Source organism: Chiloscyllium plagiosum, unplaced genomic scaffold (assembly GCF_037043375.1).
Source record: "Chiloscyllium plagiosum isolate Xiang-an unplaced genomic scaffold, Cpla_swu_hap1 HiC_scaffold_23, whole genome shotgun sequence".
NCBI lineage: Eukaryota > Metazoa > Chordata > Chondrichthyes > Orectolobiformes > Hemiscylliidae > Chiloscyllium > Chiloscyllium plagiosum.
The window spans coordinates 42,109,765-42,128,905 of NW_028270161.1; the positions used below are offsets into that span (position 1 = coordinate 42,109,765).

The 19,141-nt window shown below is 41.6% G+C and overlaps 1 protein-coding gene and 1 pseudogene across 1 annotated transcript in view; one reads left to right on the forward strand and one right to left on the reverse strand.

The window, feature by feature from the left end:
* lamb1a (laminin, beta 1a) overlaps positions 1–19,141 on the reverse strand; it is a 100,515-nt gene that overhangs the window by 1,678 nt on the left and 79,696 nt on the right. The window contains exons 28-32 of the mRNA XM_043713615.2: positions 17,111–17,255; positions 5,960–6,167; positions 5,436–5,577; positions 3,314–3,490; positions 1,701–1,860 (exon numbers count right to left, since the gene is read on the reverse strand). Coding sequence (XP_043569550.2) covers positions 1,701–1,860; positions 3,314–3,490; positions 5,436–5,577; positions 5,960–6,167; positions 17,111–17,255 — 832 coding nt within the window. The remainder of the gene's footprint in view (positions 1–1,700; positions 1,861–3,313; positions 3,491–5,435; positions 5,578–5,959; positions 6,168–17,110; positions 17,256–19,141) is intronic.
* On the forward strand, positions 13,609–14,289 carry LOC148145879 (uncharacterized; annotated as a pseudogene).

The window sequence follows — 19,141 nt, forward strand, 5'->3', positions numbered from 1 at the left end:
TTTATTCCAGAAGGTTCTGGTATTCATACCCTCGGTATAACCTGTCCATGCCGACCAGATATCCCAACCCAATCTAGTCCCATCTGCCAGCACCCGGCCCATATCCCTCCAAACTCTTCCTATTCATATACCCATCCAAATGCCTTTTACAATGTTGCAATTGTACCAGCCTCCACCATTTCCTCTGGCAGCTCATACCATACACGTACCACCCTCTGTGAAAACATTGTCCCTCAGGGCTCTTTTATATCTTTCCCCTCTAAACCTATGCCCTCTAGTTCTGGACTCCCTGACTCCAGGGAAAAGACTTTGCCTATTTATCCTATCCATGCCCCTCATAATTTTGTAAACCTCTATACGGTCACCCCTCAGCCTCCGACGGTCCAGGGAAAACAGCCCCAGCCTGTTCAGCCTCTCCCTATAGCTCAAATCCTCCGACTCTGGCAACATCCTTGTAAATCTTTTCTGAACCCTTTCAAATTTCATAACATCTTTCTGATAGGAAGGAGACCAGAATTGCACGCAATATTCCAACAGTGGCCTAACCAATGTCCTATACAGCTGCAACAGACCTCCCAACAACTTTACTCAATACTCTGACCAATAAAGGAAAGCATACCAAATGCCTTCTTCACTATCCTATCTACCTGCGACTCCAATTTCAAGGAGCTATGAACCTGCACTCCAGTTACCATCAGTACCAAGATTGGTATAACACTGAGCTCTGATCAGATGGGGAAAAACTCTCTTTAAATCTAACTGCAACTAACATACACATAAAACTTGATTACTTAATTGTACCGCCAGAATAGGAGTAATTAATGTGAAGTTACCACAACAAAATTACTATCAACAAGACTGAGGAGATGGACATTCAGACTTGGCTGTGCTAAGAAATAAGATGTTAGCAGATGTAAGCATTGAAAATTCTAAAGAAATCCAGTGAACTTCACTAGCAATAGACCGATTTTTGCTGAAATAAAGCATAAAGCACATCTTGCAAAGTCTACAACTCTTAAATCTAGGCACTATCAATTGAAACTACTAATGAACCACTAGATGGCACTTCCCTTTGAGTGCTATAATTGGCAATTTATCAATTTAACTTCAATCTATTGCAATCAAAATAAGATACATGCAAGTCAGAACACAAAACAGTTTTAGATGCATTTATATCATTCCTTTCTTTAAAAAAAAGTCTCCTAATCTAATCAGAACAAACTGTTGCTGATAGTAAAAGAAAAAGATCTGTTGCTCATTCGCTCTTTGTGGACAATGTGAACCAGAAATTTTTGTTATGTTCCTGGCACAATGCCTTGTACTACTTTGTTGCTCACTCAGACCTGACCCCAAATTCAGTCCAAACAAAATTTAAACCCTCAATATCAATAGTCACGAAATAGTATCTTCCACTTAGTCCAAACATTTTGATGACTGTCAACATCAATGAGTAATTGTTATGCTACTCAAACCAGAAGTAAACAGTACTGTGTTTCAGAATGTAAGGCTGTTGAACAGCTGGACTGAATTCCATCTTACTCTGGATTTGGTACAATACATTAAAAGGATTTTTAGCAATGAAACTGGAGGTTAAGCCATAAATACTTATAGAAGCAGCTTCAGTGTCTTGCTTGAGCATTTTCATATTGTTTGCCCACTGAATCATATGATCACCACTTTACGTTCAATGTAATACTTACTCTTTAATAACTCAAGTTTCCGACTTGCATCTGATAACAAAGATTCAGCTTCGACCTGCAATAACTTGGCTTTTTTCCGAGCATCAGAAGCTGCATCAGATTTTTTGATGATGGTGTCTTCTACAACGGTGTACTTGCCTTTCAGGACAGTGTCGAGTACCTAGGTTAAAGGCAGCACCTTTAAAATATGGTTAACATCTCACAAAGGATGGGTTACCAATATACTCTGCAGGATGGCTGTCTACTGTATTCATATACAGGAATCAAGATTTAAATGTATAGCACAATAATTAGATCAACAGCTCAAATGGTAGGACATATCTATGTTCAATGAACCTCCCACTCCTTATTTTACCTGGAACCATCCGGAAATGAAATGTAACGTATTCACACAGCAATGAGCTAAACTCAGGTGTTGAATTTCTACACAGGGTAGGAGTACAAAAGGAGAGAATTTTGGATAAGGCAGTGACTTACAGCCTGAGGAATTGAGAGCAAAGGACTCCGCCAGAATTAGGTACCCTCATCTAAAACTCATTAAGCCGCCGCCAGTGGAACAGTCAGATCCTATTCCCTATCTTAAGGGAGTGTTAAGATCGTGAAGTGAAAAGTACCTGACATAGAACCAGATGCAAGAAATTAAAAGGATGGTGAACCTGCTATCTGCTTTATTTGAAAGCAAAAGGACTTTCATTTATACAGTGTCAACCAGAATCTTTGAATGTTACAGCACAAAATCTTTCTTTTCCCACCACATACAGAATTTTCATGAGATTTTCTTAAAATCACATTTTGATTTCCAGGGGCTCCTTCCCAGGAACTTACTTATAATGAAGTACAGGGCAAATCAGAGCTCGAAGAGTTCATCAGTATCCTTAATTATAAACCCTCAATTAAAATTTAAACCCACTAAACTCCAAAAAATTTCCTAGACACTTGTTTTTAAACTGACAAAATCACAGGCATACGTTAGAAACAAAAGCTTTATTTTCCTCTCAGAATAAGAGACGAGACAATTCAAAACAAAATAAAAAGCTATCAGAATAAACACTACTTACTGGTGAAATCAAAGCTAATATATTTCCATAACATATTCCTAACAGCTGGAACATGCCAACTATGCATTTCTGATTTAAACTTAACAATTGACAGTGTTCATTACAGTATAATTCACTGCACTGCTTTTCATATAGTAGCTCCTGAACACGCACAGTTTTAATGTGCAGATTCCAAATTCATTTGTAAGCAACCCATTACCTCAATGATTTTAAGTTTTCCTAGCCTCCAGTTAACAGTCTTCCTTTCATGTGCTTAAAACCGTTCTGTTCTTTCTGCAGCCTTCCTCTCTCTCGCACCTTCTCTCTATGCACCCTTATAACCTTCCTCCATCCAAGTCCACAACCTGCAGCCACTTGCTCTTCCCCACCCTATGCCCATTGTTTCTCTTTGACATCCATCTCAAAGAAGTCGAGGCTAGAGCTTCACGTCACAGTTGAAGAGCCTGGGATTACTTTTCCAGAAGATGAAAATGTTCTAGGCTGAAAATATTTAAATAAAGTCAAGACAAAATGAACTGGATTCTAAATTTCCTTTGAACGATCAAAAATGCCTACCTGTTTGGCTTCATCTGCAGTCTGCTTTATTTTATCTGCTGTGTCCCCAATGTTTTCTGCAGTATGTGTGTTGTCAGTGGTCTTTTGTTTTATTTCATCAATGTCCTTTTCAATCTGTGCCAGGCGTTCAGTTGCATTGTTGAGGCTTTGTTCTGATGCTACTGTCTCGGATTCAATCTAAACAGCATTTAAAACAGCAAAGGTTTTTTTATACTGAAGTACAGGAGGTAAACCAAGAACAACTTATAGTCTTGTAAGCTATTGGATAATTGCATTCCAAGTCAGAAGTTCAACACAGGGGTCAAACATTTTCATTTAGACTATAAACCAACATCTTCACATACCCTGTTTTGAAGTATAAATTGTACTGGTTTTCCAATTAGATGTCTAATTTCCTTGCCCATTAGACCATACCATATGAGAAAGTGTGTAATAGATGGTGTAAATGAACGCTAAGGCCTGTCATAAATATAAACCTTAGCTGGCACATTAGAACCACAGCAAAACTGGAAACTTCTTGAATGCTGAAGAAATTTCACCTCTATGAATTTGAGTTTTCTATTGATTAAAATAATGAATGTAAGAAACAACTTTGGCAACAAAATTAGAATGCGTAAGGATGAGAAACATTTACCACTAACACAAACATCAGCAAGACTGAAATGATTGAGATTGGCGTCTGGCTATAGGCTAGTCTGCACTCAACTAGCATGATTAACTAAGCAATCTTCCTTTTTTTTTTGACCAAACTAAATGATACAACATACTACCCAACTGCAATTTCTCAAGTTTCATGGCTTGAGAGCAGTAAATTGATTTGTAATATATGTATACAAAGAGACATTTCAAATTCTTTAATGGTTGAATTAAGGCTGCTACCTTCTTTACTGTCAAACGTATTTGCTTTACGTTTCACTGTGATGACAAGTTTAAACAAACAGGCATCCATCTATGAGCATGAAAGGATTACTGAAACAGACAAAACCGTGCTACAACCAAGGATATGAGAGCAAGAGAGAGAGCGAGAGAGAGAGCGAGAGAGAGAGCGAGCGCGAGAGAGAGATAAAAGACCAGTCTAACTGCAACAGATTGTGCTGTGCATTCCCTGTCAAACAAATATGCAATTAAGAAACTGTAATAGTTAACTTTGCTCCAGTTCTTTGATCTAATCACAGGGGCTACTCTGACTTAGACTGTGCACGGACTATTTTGTGATCTAAGTGGCGATACAGCTGAAGGCAACGGGTGAAATGCTGGCATTTTATCATGAAACATAAACCTGCACAGAGTAGTTCAAAGCATATGACATTAGCACCCTAATGCATTATTGCTCTGGGTTAGCTAAAAATTCACAATCAGGTGAAGGCATCAGGGCAGCTTAATAACTACAATAGAATTTTTCAAACCCAAGTACAATCTTACAGAAGAACCTGAACAAAAAAATAAGTGGAATAGTTTTGAACCCACAGCCATATTCAAAACACTGCAAAATGTTTGTTGAAAGATAAGTTTTTAATTTCTTTACCCCCACGAATGGTGAGTAAATGCAACATCTTGTTTGGTGTTGCACAGAATGTGAAAATCTCCAGTTCCTGGTGTGAATCTAGTTAGCTTATTTAGCTAGTGCGCTGCAATGCGAGTGTAGAGGGGTTTCCTGTTTCACATCACTGTCTTGTAATTTTCCATAAAAAGTGTGCACATTGAAACATTAACTAAGGGGTGAAACTGCTGCAATACCTATTAAACAGCTCGTGATGCCAAGTTCACATCTGAAGGATGGACATCTGTGCAAAGTACCAAAGCCTGCACTAAAATAGTATGATAGTATTTTCAGGGGCTAAGAGTGCAGGAGGGAGAGTGACAACAGTATATATTACACACAAATCAATTCCAATGGTCCAGCACCAAAGTCTTGGGTGGGGGGTTTAAGGGTGAGGGTCAATTTTACAGCAGATTAAAGCTAACATCAGAAACTAAAATAAACAAGCTATTGCAGCACATGCAAAGTTAAAACTATGACAGTTTCCCTACATGCAGAGGGCAATGGAAGAGTAAGGACATCAAAACCTCTATTTATAAATTCCTTCCAAATGAAGTCCAACTTATCGATATAAGAACATACTGAGGTCAGAAGGTCCTGTGTTCCCTCAATGTCTTCGTTAGCTTGTTTAATTGCTTTCACAGCTGCGTTCTGTGCCTTTTCCGCTTCATCCAAGGCCTCCTTCACACGATCAGCTGCAACTTTAACATCTGTTGCATGGATTCTGCACCACAGGAGTAGCCACGTTAATATAATCAGCCTCTGAACTTATATTCATTATGCATTTGGAGAAAATTAAAACAGGAGATTTGGCTAATCCAATTTCCATTAAAATATGGCATTTGACATTTTTAATTACTGGTGACAGCAATTATTTGAGGATACTGACGGATGAAAATGTGAAGAAAATCAATATTGAAAGATTGATTTAGTAATATTTCCAAATTTAAGAAATATTTCATTACTCAGTGAATGAATATGGCTAATATATAGCAGTAAAATGAGAGGACAAATTGTTGAACTCAAATAAGTTCAAAAGGAGGTATATATTTTAAAGTAAATAGTATCTACCAGCTGATATATTTTAAAGAAAAAGAATGACGCACTTGGCCTTCCTGGCTTCATCCAACAATGCTTCAGCCCGCTCAATATCTGCAGCACTCTGGTTTAGAATCACTTCCACGTCTGACAGACTTTCCACTCGGTCCCGAATGTCACTGGTCAGGTCCTGAAGCTGCTGAGGAGTGGTGGGCATTTCTAACTTCAGTACTTCATTGGCAACTGCCTCAATGCTCTCCAGATCAGCGCCGTCCTCTGCAGCATGTGCAAAACAACGCGGTTGTCTTTTTGGATCAATTAATTTTTGGATAAAAGTAAAATGGATTTCAAAGTGCAACCAACAGAGAAAGGCCAGTGAATTTAAAACATTTTAATTTCAAATGTAATCAGGTTTAGAAACCTAACTTGCACACACATACTTTTGAAGAGAAAAGTGATCTTTTTATGAACTAATGGCTGCCCATGATATACCAACAAGACAGACAAGAGCACTGTACCTTATTTGATTGGTTCCTAGCACTGGGTTTGCACTGACAAGTACAATGTGGTTGTTAAACTGGACTGAAAGTTCTCCACAGAATAAGCACTGATGTTATTGAAATGGTTGCACCCAGAACAATAAACAAAACTAAGAAGGTCTGCAATGTTTATCTTTTAAATCTTATTTTTATGTTTTTTGCTACACTATAATTACTGAGATGTTTAATTTTGTTCTATCTTTCTACTTAAGATTCTTGCACTACTGTGCCACATTGTGTGGTGACATACACATCTCACTGTACTGCTGAACCTTTGCACTCGAATATGCTTGACAATCAAAATTAAAAAGTCAAAAATCAAAGAGGGAGTTCGTTTTCTTCCCAAAATATCCAAATGAGATCCATTTCATTGTATCACCTACTTGGTCCTCAATTCTCTCCTTATTTGAAAGGACACTACAACTGGATCAAATTTCCAAACAGTATCTACCTGCCCAGGAATAGCATCACTATCTTGAGTTTGCTTAAAATACAAGAGAAGTATGTACTTAATAAGTATGTACCAGTCAGACAAGGAGGAAGTTGTCGAGCACGGGAGCCATAGTTTACTAAAGAAGTTGAATCTCTTGTCAAGAGGAAGGCAGCGGCTTGTGTGTTAGGGATGAGACATGAAGGCTCAGCTAGGGTGCTTGAGAGTTACAGGTTAGCCAGTAAAGACCTAAAGAGAGGGCTAAGAAGAGCCAGAAGGGCACATGAGAAGTTGTTGGCAGATAAGATCAAGGAAAACCCTAAGGCTTTCTATCGGTATATCAAGAATAAAAGAATGACTAGTGTAAGATTAGGGCCAATCAAGGATAGTAGCGGGAAGTTGTGCGTGGAGATAGGGGAAGCGCTAAATTAATATTTTTCATCAGTATTCACACTAGAAAATGACAATGCTGTCGAGGAGAATACGGAGATACAGGTTATTAGACTAGATAGAATTGAAGTTCACAAGGAGGTGGTGTTAACAATTCTGGAAAGCGTAAAAATATGCAAGTCCCATGGGCCGGATGGGATTTATCCTCGGATCCTCTGGGAAGCCAGGGAGGAGATTGCCGAGACTTTGACTTTGATCTTCATGTCTTCTTTGTCTATAGGAATAGTGCCAGAAGATTGGAGGATAGCAAATGTTGCCCCCTTGTTTAAGAAGGGGAGTGGAGATAACTCTGGAAATTATAGACCTGTGAGCCTTCCTTCAGTTGTGGGTAAAGTGTTAGAAAGGGTTATAAGAGTCAGGATTTAAAATCATCTAGAAAGGAATAAGTTGATTAGGGACAGTCAACACTGTTTTGTGATGGGTAGGTCGGTCCTCACAAACCTCATTGAGTTCTTTGAGAAGGTGACCAAACAGATCAATGAGGGTAAAGCAGTTGATGTGGTGCATATGGATTTCAGTAAAGTGTTTGATAAAATTCCCCATGGTAGGCTATAGCAGTAAATATGGAGGCATGGGATTGAGGGTCATTTAGTGGTTTGGTTCAGAAATTGGCTAGCTGAAAGAAGATACAGGGTGGTGGCTGAAGGGAAATAGTCATCCTTGCGTTCAGTTATTAGTGCTGTACCTCAAGGATTTGTTTTGGGTCCACTACTGCTTGTCATTTTTATAAATGACCTGGATGAGGGCGTAGAAGGATGGGTTAGTAAATTTGTGGATGACACGAAGGTTGGTAGAGTTGTGGATAGTGACGAAGGATACTGTAGGTTACATAGGGACATTGATAAGCTGCAGCGCCAGGCTGAGAGGTGGCAAATGGAGTTTAATGCAGCAACGTGTGAAGTGATTCACTTTGGAAGGAATAACAAAAATGCAGAGCACTGGGCTCATGGTAAGATACTTGGGAGCGTTGATGAGCAGAGCGATCTCTGTGTCACAGATTCTTGAAAGTTGCCCCCCAGGTTGATAGGGTTGTTAAGGCAGTATACGGCATGTTGGCTTTTATTGGTAGAGGGATTGAGTTTCAGAACCAGGAGGTCATGCTGCAGCTGTACACACATCCGGTGCAGCCACACTTTGGAGTATTGCGTACGGTTCTGGTCACCGCATTATAGGAAGGATGTGGAAGCTTTGGAAAGGGTTTAGAGGAGATTTACCAGGATGGAAGGAGGGTCCTATGAGGAAAGGCTGAGGGACTTGAGGCTGTTTTCATTAGAGAGAAGGAGGTTGAGAGGTGACAGTTGAGACATACAAGATAATCAGAGGGTTACATAGGAAAAAGGCTCTCACTGTCCAACCTCATATGGTGATGGCTAGCACGAGGGAACATTGTTTAAAATTGAGGGATGATGGATAGAGGACAGAGGTCAGAGGTAGTTTCTTTACTCATTAGTGGGGACATGGAACACATTGCCTGCAACAGTAGTAGACTTGTCAACTTCAAGGGTATTTAAATGGCCATTGGATAGGCATATGGACGGGAATGGAATAAAGTAAGTTAGATGGCCTTCAGATTAGTTTCACAGGTCAGCGCAACATCGAGGGTCGAAGGGCCTTTGCTGTAATGCTCTATGAAAGGGGCTTTGATGAGGTTAATGATGGAAAGGCTTTCTGATTTTTGAAAGTACCACCAGAATAAAAAAGCCTTTCCCTTTGAAAGGGCCTCTACTGGCAATGGCACAGTAGTGACTTCAACTTGTTCAAAATCACTGCTTTCAGTTTGAAACATCCACTATTGGTAACAAGGCCATAGTGGATATAAATTTAAGATAAACAGCAAAAGAACAAAGACAGAAGTTAGCCCTGTTTATGCAAAGGATATCTAACACTTGCAAAGTCCCATCAGGAAATGGAATTAAAAGGTTTTGAACGGGAAAAGAGCAGTAGAGGTAAGAGTAACAAGAGTTAGCACAGATTAGGAAAAAATTCTGACCAATAAATTACGGACTACATTTGGCTACATGCCACTTTTTCAGCAACACTGTCCAGAGCACAGCACTTTTCACTCCTGTAACTACAAACAGTAAGAAAACCAAAGATCCACTGTCACAACAGTAATGCTGAACCCCACGGGTTCCATGTGCACAGTCCAAAAACGTTCAAACTGATCCAGCCCCAAATATTAGTCGCTAGAGAAATTCAGTTTAAAATGGCCCACATAAACGCTATTATTTCAAGCTGGAAGCCAAATGATAAAAGCAGGAGATGTGCAAAGCACAGTTCTCGGCTCTGAAGTTTGTTTGACTAACACATGGAGAAAAGATTTATTATTCCTCCTTAACTGTTGAAACTATCAGTCAAGCTACCTTTCACCAGCTCAAATCATTGGAATTGTTTCGTTAATCTTCACGGAGATGTTTCCAGAATGTGCATCAAGCAAGAAATGAGAATATAGAATATTGATCTTGCACAACAAATGCAGATTTTCAGAGAACAGTTATGTAGAAAGTTTCGATGAAATCACTGATCTCATTTACTGAATGCAACGGAATTCAGTTCAGTTGAACAGACACTTCAAGCACATCTGGTAATAATAGGTGACAAAAGTCTGTGTGAAGACTGTATAAGGAGAAGTTGTCACAAAGTGAATGATGGAAGCATCTTAATGAAAGAACATTTTTTGTCTCACTCATGGTCTGTTCAGTACAAGCATTTTACTTAAAACAACAACCAATGAGCAATGTACTCAAACCTGACTCATTACTCATTATCTGACAAGTTTGCCTTCTATGTACAGCCTAAGTGTGCTACAACATAAACTAGACTGAAAAGGCACCATGGAGAAAGTGAGGACTGCAGATGCTGGGGATCAGAGCTTAAAAATGTGTTGCTGGAAAAGCGCAGCAGGTCAGGCAGCATCAAAGGAGAAGGAGAAACGACGTTTCAGGCATAAGCCCTTCTTCAGGAATGAGGAAGGTGTGCCAAGCAGGCTAAGATAAAAGGTAGGGAGGAGGGACTTGGGAGAGGGGCGATGGGAATGCGATAGGTGGAAGGAGGTTAAGGTGAGGGTGATAGGCCGGAGAGGGGGTGGGGGCGGAGAGGTCGGGAAGAAGATTGCAGGTCAAGAAGGCGGTGCTGAGTCTGAAGGTTGGGACTGAGAAAAAGTGGGGGGAGGGGAAATGAGGAAGCTGGAGAACAACCACAAGGGATGAATACAGATTTCTCCAGCTTCCTCATTTCCCCTCCGCCCCCACCCCCTCTCCGGCCTATCACCCTCACCTTAACCTCCTTCCACCTATCGCATTCCCAACGCCCCTCCCCCAAGTCCCTCCTCCCTACCCTTTATCTTAGCCTGCTTGGCACACCCTCCTCATTCCTGAAGAAGGGCTTATGCCCGAAACGTCGATTCTCCTTCTCCTTTGATGCTGCCTGACCTGCTGCGCTTTTCCAGCAACACATTTTTAAGCTCTGAAAAGGCACCATGCCAAGGCTGGTGAGAAGTCTGTGTTACATCAGTTGTTCTTTTTTCTTGACTAGCTGTGATAACAATATAATAATTATGGGATGATCAACACTTGCGATAAAGCACAAGAATGCCAAAGCAGAGGAATAAAAACAACAATTAAATAGATAACAGCTAAACTGTAGAACCCTATTTCCTGGTAGTAGGAAAATCAAAGAAATGAACTTGAATAAGCAAATGTCATAGAGTCATAGAGATGTACAGCATAGAAACAGACCCTTGCGTCCAACTCGTCCATGCCAACCAGATATCACAACCCGATTTAGTTCTATCTGCCAGCACCCGGTCCATATCCCTCCAAACCTTTCCTGTTCAGATATCCATCCAGATGAGTTTTAAATGTTGCAATTGTACCAGGCTCCACCACTTCCTCTGGAAGCTCATTCCATACACATACCATCCTTTGAGTGAAAAAGTTGTCCCTTAGGTCTCTTTTATATCTTTCCCCTCTCACCCTAAACCTATGCCCTCTAGTTCTGGACTCCCCCATCCCAGGGAAGAGACTTTGTCCATTTATCCTACCCATGCCCCTCATGATTTTATAAACCTCTATAAGGTCACCCCTCAGCCTCCAACACTCCAGGGAAAAGAGCCCCAGCCTATTCAACCTCTCCCTATAGCTCTAACCCTTCAACCCAGCCAATATCCTTGTAAATCTTTTCTGAACCCTTTCAAGTTACACAACATCTTTCCGATAGGAAGGAGACCATATTTGCACGCAATATTCCAACAGTGGCCTAACCAATGTCCTGTACAGCCGCAACATGACCTCCCAACTCCTGTACTCAATACTCTGACCAATAAAGGAAAGCATACCATACGTCTTCTTCACTATCCTATCTACTTGCGACTCCACTTTCAAGGAGCTATGAACCTGCACTCCAAGGTCTCTTTGTTCAGCAGCACTCCCTAGGACTTTACCATTAAGTGTATGAGTCTTGCTAAGATTTGCTTTCCCAAAATGCAGCACCTTGCATTTATCTGAATTAAACTCCATCTGCCACTTCTCAGCCCATTGGCCCATCTGGTCAAGATCCTGTTGTAATCTGAAGTAACCTTCTTCGCTGTCCATTACACCTCCAATTATGGCGTCATCTGCAAACTTACTAACTATACCTCTTATGCTCACATCCAAATCATTTATATAAATGATGAAAAGTAGTGGACCCAGCACCAATCCTTGTGGCACTCCACTGGTCACAGGCCTCCAGTGTGAAAAACAACCCTCTGTCTTCTACCTTTGAGCCAGTTCTGTATCCAAATGGCTAGTTCTCCCTGTATTCCATGAGATCTAACCTTGTTAATCAGTCTCCCATGGGGAACCTTGTCGAATGCCTTACTGAAGTCCATATAGATCACATCTACTGCTCTGCCCTCATCAATCCTTTGTTACTTCTTCAAAAAGCTCAATCAAATTTGAGAGACATGATTTCCCACACACAAAGCCATGTTGACTATCCCTAATCAGTCCTTGCCTTTCCAAATATGTGTAAATCCTGTCCCTCAGGATTCCCTCGAACAACTTGCCGACTACTGACGTCAGGCTCACTGGTCTATAGTTCCCTGGTTTATCCTCACCACCCTTCTTAAACAGTGGCACCACGTTAGCACATCTCCAGTCTTCCGGCACCTCACCTGTGACAATCGATGATACAAATGTCTCACTAAGAGGCCCTCCAATCACTTCCCTAGCTTCCCACAGAGTTCTCAGGTACACCTGATCAGATCCTGGGGATTTATCCACTTTTATGCACTTCAAGACATCCAGCACTTCCTCCTCTGTAATATGGACATTTTTCAAGATGTCACCATCTATTACCCTATATTCTATATCTTCCATGTGCTTTTCTGCAGCAAATACTGATGCAAAATATCCAACTTCTCATCCACACCCATGCCCACCCTCCATCTTCCAACAGTCCCAATCCCTCAAACCCCATCTCTTCCAGCCCCAGCCCTTGCCGTGTTCACCATGCCCTCTGACCTACCCCTCGCTGAGGCTGAGCGTGCTGTTTTCAGCAAAGGACTCAGCTTTGTACCCTTACGTCCCCACCTCAATGAATTCCGGGCTCGACATGATGCTGAGCTCTTCTTCTGTCCCCTTTGCGCTCACTTCTTTGGGCAAGAGTCCTCCCCCCACTCCACAGATCCTTTTGCATCCCTCCAACATTCCACCTCTAACTGGACACCCCCGGCAGGACAATTTCCTGTCCTCGATCTTTTCATTGAGAATTGCCGACAGGACATTGGCCGCCTTAATTTCTCTGCCCCTTTTACCCATTCCAACCTCTCTCCATCCGAACTTACTGCCCTTTGCTCCCTTAGGTCCAACCCCAACCTTGTCATCAAACCTGCTGAGAAAGGGGGTGCTGTCGTCTGGCGTACTGGCCTCTACCTCGCAGAGGCTGAGCGCCAACTCTCAGATTCCTCCTCCTACCTTCCCCGGAGCATGACCACACCACTGAGAATCAAGCCATTGTCTCCAACACCCGTGACTGACCTCATTTCCTCCAGATGCCTCCCCCCCACAGCTTCCAACCTCAGTCTCCCAACCCCGGACAACCCGTTTCTACCTACTCCCCAAAATCCACAAGGAGGACTGTCCCGGCAGGCTCATTGTGTCAGCATGCTCCTGCCCCACTGAACTTATTTCCTCCTACCTTGACTCCATCCTTACTCCTGATTCACTCCCTCTCCACCCACATCCGGGATTCCTCTGATGCCTTGCGACCAATTGACAGCTTTCAATTCACAGGCCCTAACCACCTTCTATTCTCCATGGATGCGCAATCTCTTTACACCAAGACGGCTTGAAAACTCTTCGCTTCTTTTTCAAAAAGCAGCCCGAACAATCTCCATCCACCACCACTCTCCTCCACCTGGCTGAACTGATTCTTTCTCTCAACAATTTCTCCTTCAACTCATCCCATTTTCTCCAAATCAAAGGTGTAGCAATGGGCACCTGCATGGGTCCTAGCTATGCCTGCCTTTTCTTGGAACATTTCTTGTTCCAGGCCTACCCACGTCCACTCCCAAAACTGCTTTACCGGTACATTGATGACTATTTTGGTTCAGCTTCCTGCTCTCGTCCTGACCTGGAAAAATTCATAAACTTCGCTTTCAGTTTCCACCCCTCCATCACCTTCATCTGGTCCATCTGCGACACTTGCCTTCCTTTCCTTGACCTTTCGGTCTCCATTTCTGGCAATAGTCTATCCACTAAGATCCATTACAAGCCCACTGACTCCCACAGCTATCTGGACTACAGTTCTTCTCACCCTATGTCCTGTAAGGACTCTCTCCCTTTCTCTCAGCTCCTTCACCTCCGCTGCATTTGTTCCGATGAGGCCACTTTCCAAAGTGGTGCTCTTAATATGTGCACCTTCTCTAACCGTGGCTTCCCACTTACAGTTGTTGACAGGGCTCTCGACAGCGTGTGGTCCATCTCCTGCATCATGACCCTCACTCCCTCCTTCCCCTCCCAGAACAAGGATAGGGTCCCTCTTGTTCTCACCTTTCACCCCACCAGCCTTCACATGCAAAGAATAATCCTCCGCCATTTTCGCCAACTCCAACACGACGCCACCACTAAACACATCTTTCCTTCGCTCCCCCTGTCTACATTCCGCAGAAAGCGTTCCCTCCGCGACAACCTAGTCCACTCCTCCATCACACCTAACACCTCTCCCATCACACACGGCACCTTCCCATGCAATCGCAGAAGGTGCAACACCTGCTCCTTTACCTCTTCCATGCTCACCATCCAAGGCCCCAAAACACTCATTTCAGATTAAGCAGCATTTCACTTGTATCTCTTTCAATTTGGTCTATTGCATTCGTTGCTCCCAATGTGGTTTCCTCAACATCAGAGAGACAAAACGCCAACTGGGTGGTCGCTTTGCTGAGCACCTTCGGTCTGTATGCAATCAGGTCCCAGACCTTCCCGTGGCTTGCCACTTCAACACACAATCCTGCTCCCGTGCCCACATGTCTGTCCTTGGCCTGCTGCAATGTTCCAGTGAAGCTCAACGCAAACTGGAGGAACAGCATCTCATCTTCCGACTAGGCACATTACAGCCTGCCGGTCTCAACATTGAATTCAACAACTTCAGATGATTATCCCATCTCGACCCCTCTGTTTTCATACCGCTCTGTAATTTTATTTTATTTATTTTATATTTTCTTTTTAAAAATTTTTTTCACTGTTCTGTACCTCTTCTTTCTTGATTGTCTCTCTTTCCTTCTGTCCCCACTCTTTCATCACCTTTTTTCTCTCCTCTTCCCCCTTTGCTATCCTTCTCCCCCCCGTTTTCCATTTTGCCTCTGCTTCACCCATCCCCCACATATTTTGTCACATAGCACCACCTTCAACCTTGGCCATTCACAGGTCCTAATCTCCCTATAATCTCTCTATGCACTGTCATTATCACCTCTTTATTGCTACCTTTGCTTCTGGAGCCATGACTCACCTTCTCTCAGCCTCATATAAATACCTCCCTATTTCTCTCTTTTGATTAGCTTTGACAAAGGGTCAGTTAGACTCGAAACGTCAGCTCTTTTTTTTAGATTAGATTACTTACAGATGCTGCCAGACCTGCTGAGATTTTCCAGCGTTTTCTCTTTTGGTTTTTTGCTTTTATTTGATGCAAAATATTTGTTTAGTATCTCCCCATCTCCTGTGCTCTGCACAAAGGCCACCTTACTGATCTTTGAGGGGCCCATTCTCTCCCTAGTTACTCTTTTGCCCTTAATGTATTTGTAAAAACCCTTTGGATTCTCCTTAACTCTATTTGTCAAAGCTATCTCATGTCCCTTTTGCCCTCTTGATTTGTCTCTCAAGTATACTCCTACTGCCTTTATACTTTAAGGTTTCACTCGATCTATCATGTCTATACCTGACACATGCTTCCTTCTTTTTCAATGTATTCTATATAATCATATTTTATCAGCAAATCAAGCAGATTGGTGCAATTCAGGACAAAGCAAACCATGTGATTGGCATCACAACTACAAAACATTCATTCCTTCTGCTACCAATGCTCAGAAGCAACAGTCCCTTCCAAACCCACATCCACCACCATCTAGGAGGACAAAAGGTAACAAATACTTGGGAACACTACCACCTGCAAGATCCCCTCCAAGCCACATACCACCCTGACTTGGAAATATATTACCGTTCGTTCAATGTCATTGGGTCAAAATCTTGGCAATCCCTCCCTAATGATGACAGTGTCCTTGCCCAAATGGATTGCAACAGTTCATAAAGCCTGCTTCAATACCACCTTCTCAAGGGCAGAGTGTGAAGACAGAAAAATTTGCAACTATGAACAATCGCAGAAAAAAGTATTTTAGTTAAAAATCACACAACAACAGGTTATAATCCAACAGGTTTAATTGGAAGCACTAGCTTTCGGAGCGCTGCTCCTTCATCAGGTGGTTGTGGAGGACACAATTCTAAGACACAGAATTTATAGCAAATTTATAGCAGTGTGATGTAACTGATATTATACATTGAAAAATATCTTGATTGTTTTTTGAGTCTCTCATCTGTTAGAAAGACCATGATAGTTTCACTTTCATGTGTAAATCACAAAACCTTTTTAAAAAGTTACATTCTTGGGTTAACTGTAACAATTGGCATCTTCCAGATAAGATGTTAAGATGTTGAAGGTGTTAGCCCCGGTGTTCCTTGTCTGTGTCATAATGTTTAGGCTGATTCTAATCTTAAAAAAAGTGAGTTAAGAGTCTTACATGGATTCATGCAGTTTTTGAGCAAAGTACAATGTAACTCTGCAATGTACAATGTAACTTTTAAAAAAGGTTTTGTGATTTACATATGAAAAAAGTGAAACCATCATGATCATCCTAACAGATGAGAGACTTAACAAACAATTAAGGTATTTTTCAATGTATAATTTCAGTTACATCACACTGTAAACTTTTACTATAAATTCTCTTACAATTGCATACTTCATAATCACCTGATGAAGGAGCGGTGCTCCAAAAACTAGTGCTTCCAATTAAACCTGTTGGACTATAACCCGGAGTTGCGCGATTTTTAACTTTGTACAGCCCAGTCCAACACCGGCATCTCCAAATCAGAAAAATTATTAATATGGTTGTAAATAGCAAAAGCCAATTTCAAATCATGCAACTCAAAAAAGCTTATCATTTGGATTCTACTTCACTATTGATATTATTTGATAAGTAATATTACAAAATTCTATTACATAACAGAAACACAGATGACAACAGTTAAAGGTTTAACCTCAATTCTTACGTGTAAGAAATTCTCTGATTTGTTTAATAAGATTTCTTAGGTCTTCATTGCTCTTGTCCACTTTGTCTTTTGTTGCGTTGGTTCTTAACAAGACCTTTTGTGCATTTAGTTTAGCTTCATCTGCTTTAACTTTTGCATCAGCAACCTTTAGGGACACAATATGAGCACTAATTAATGCCACATATAATCAATAAGTGTGCTCAGTGAAATTTCACTTAATTGCATCCACCCAAGACAGCAGCACAAACTATAATGAAATCAGAACTGACTAAAGCAGGAAGCGACAAACTCAGATGCAGAAGCAGCAGGACTGAGACAACATCGGGTCTTGAGCTGATGTGTCAAGGAACAAAAATATAAATTGCAGGTCTGGCAGCATCCGTGGAGAGAAATCAAAGTTATGTTTTGGGTCCAGTGACCCTTCCTCAAGACTGTCAAGTAATACTTGTGCCACACAATTGCCAAGTAATGACCATCATCAATGAGAGGATCTAACAATCTCCCCTTGACATTCATTAGCATTGTTGATGCTGAAATCCTCACCAGCATTCTGGTGAGAAATACCATTAACCATAAACTGATGAGGACCAGCCATAAAAATACTGTTGCTACAAGTGCAGCTTACAGGTTAGGAATTTTGCAACAATTTCAACTCGCCTTGTAACTTTGGGGCAGCATGATGGCTCAGTGGTCAGCACTGCTGCCTCACAGCACCAAGGACCTAGCCTCGGGCAACCGTCTGTGTGAAGTTTGCACATTCTCTCCATGTCTGTGTGGGTTTCCTCTGGGTGCACCGGTCTCCTCCCACAGTCCAAAGATGTGCAGGTCAGGTGAATTGGCCATTCTAAATTGCCCATAGTGTTAGGGGCATTAGTTAGAGGGAAATGGGTCTGGGTGGATTACTCTTTGATGGGTGGGTATGGACTTGTTGGGCCGAAGGGCCTGGTTTCCTTACTGTAGGGAATCTAGTCTAGTCACTGTCGTCTACAAAGGTACAGTCAAGAGTGTGAAGGAATAATTGCCACTCATTTGGATGAGTGCAGCTCCAACTACACTAAAGCAACTTATCCAGGTTAAATCTCCTGCTTGATTGCACCCCATCCAACACCAGTAAACACTCCTTCACCATCAATACAGTAGCAACAGTGTACCAACTCCAAGATCTTTTTTAGCAACTTACCAAGACGTTCTCAAATTTTGTCCAGGGTTACCCTCTCGAAACCACTCAATCGCTTTCCTCCTTCCATTCAGACAAGCTATCAAACCTTTGGTCATCTGCCCTAATAACATCTGATTGAACAGCTGAATCTAATCGAAATAGCCCAAGGGTTTAGCAGGTGAGGAGTGGTGTTTTCTGATTCACTATGGGAATGGGTAAATTACTAATTTTATTGTTCTGTATAACCATCAAATTATAAAGTCACAGGCAGTGTTGTGGTGAGACTGAGATGGTATAGAGAAAAAGTGTCCAAATCATTATCTGCGGCAATGAATGAGATCCCTAAAAAACAGCATTTATGTTTCAGAGTAAAATTGATTAGTACGATGACAGGATCTATACATTCATAGAATTGCACTGTAAAATAGTTAGACTAGATCAGAGATAGGATGAGTCGGTCAGTCACCTTTCTCTGCCCCCCTCACTGTTTTATAATTATAAAGGCCTGATTGTTTAGCTGTCTTTGATAAGTCAACTCTTCCTCCCACGAATCAGGTGAGTAAATCTCTTTTGAACTGCCACCAATGCCAGTATATCCTTTTTAAAGTGTGGAGACTAAAATTGCACACAGTACTTCACATGTAGCCTCATGGACACATGTTCAGTTGTAATAAAACTTTCCTGTTTTCAAACTTCAACCCCCTAGCAACAAAGGCCAAAATTCCATTTGTCTTATTAATTACTTGCTGCAGCTAAATGCAAACACTCGGCATTTCCTGCATGAGAAGGGCCCGATCCTCACACTGCAGTTTTTCTTTTAGAGAGTGTCTTTCTTCATTTAAGTAATAGTTTGGCTTTGACTCTTTCTACTG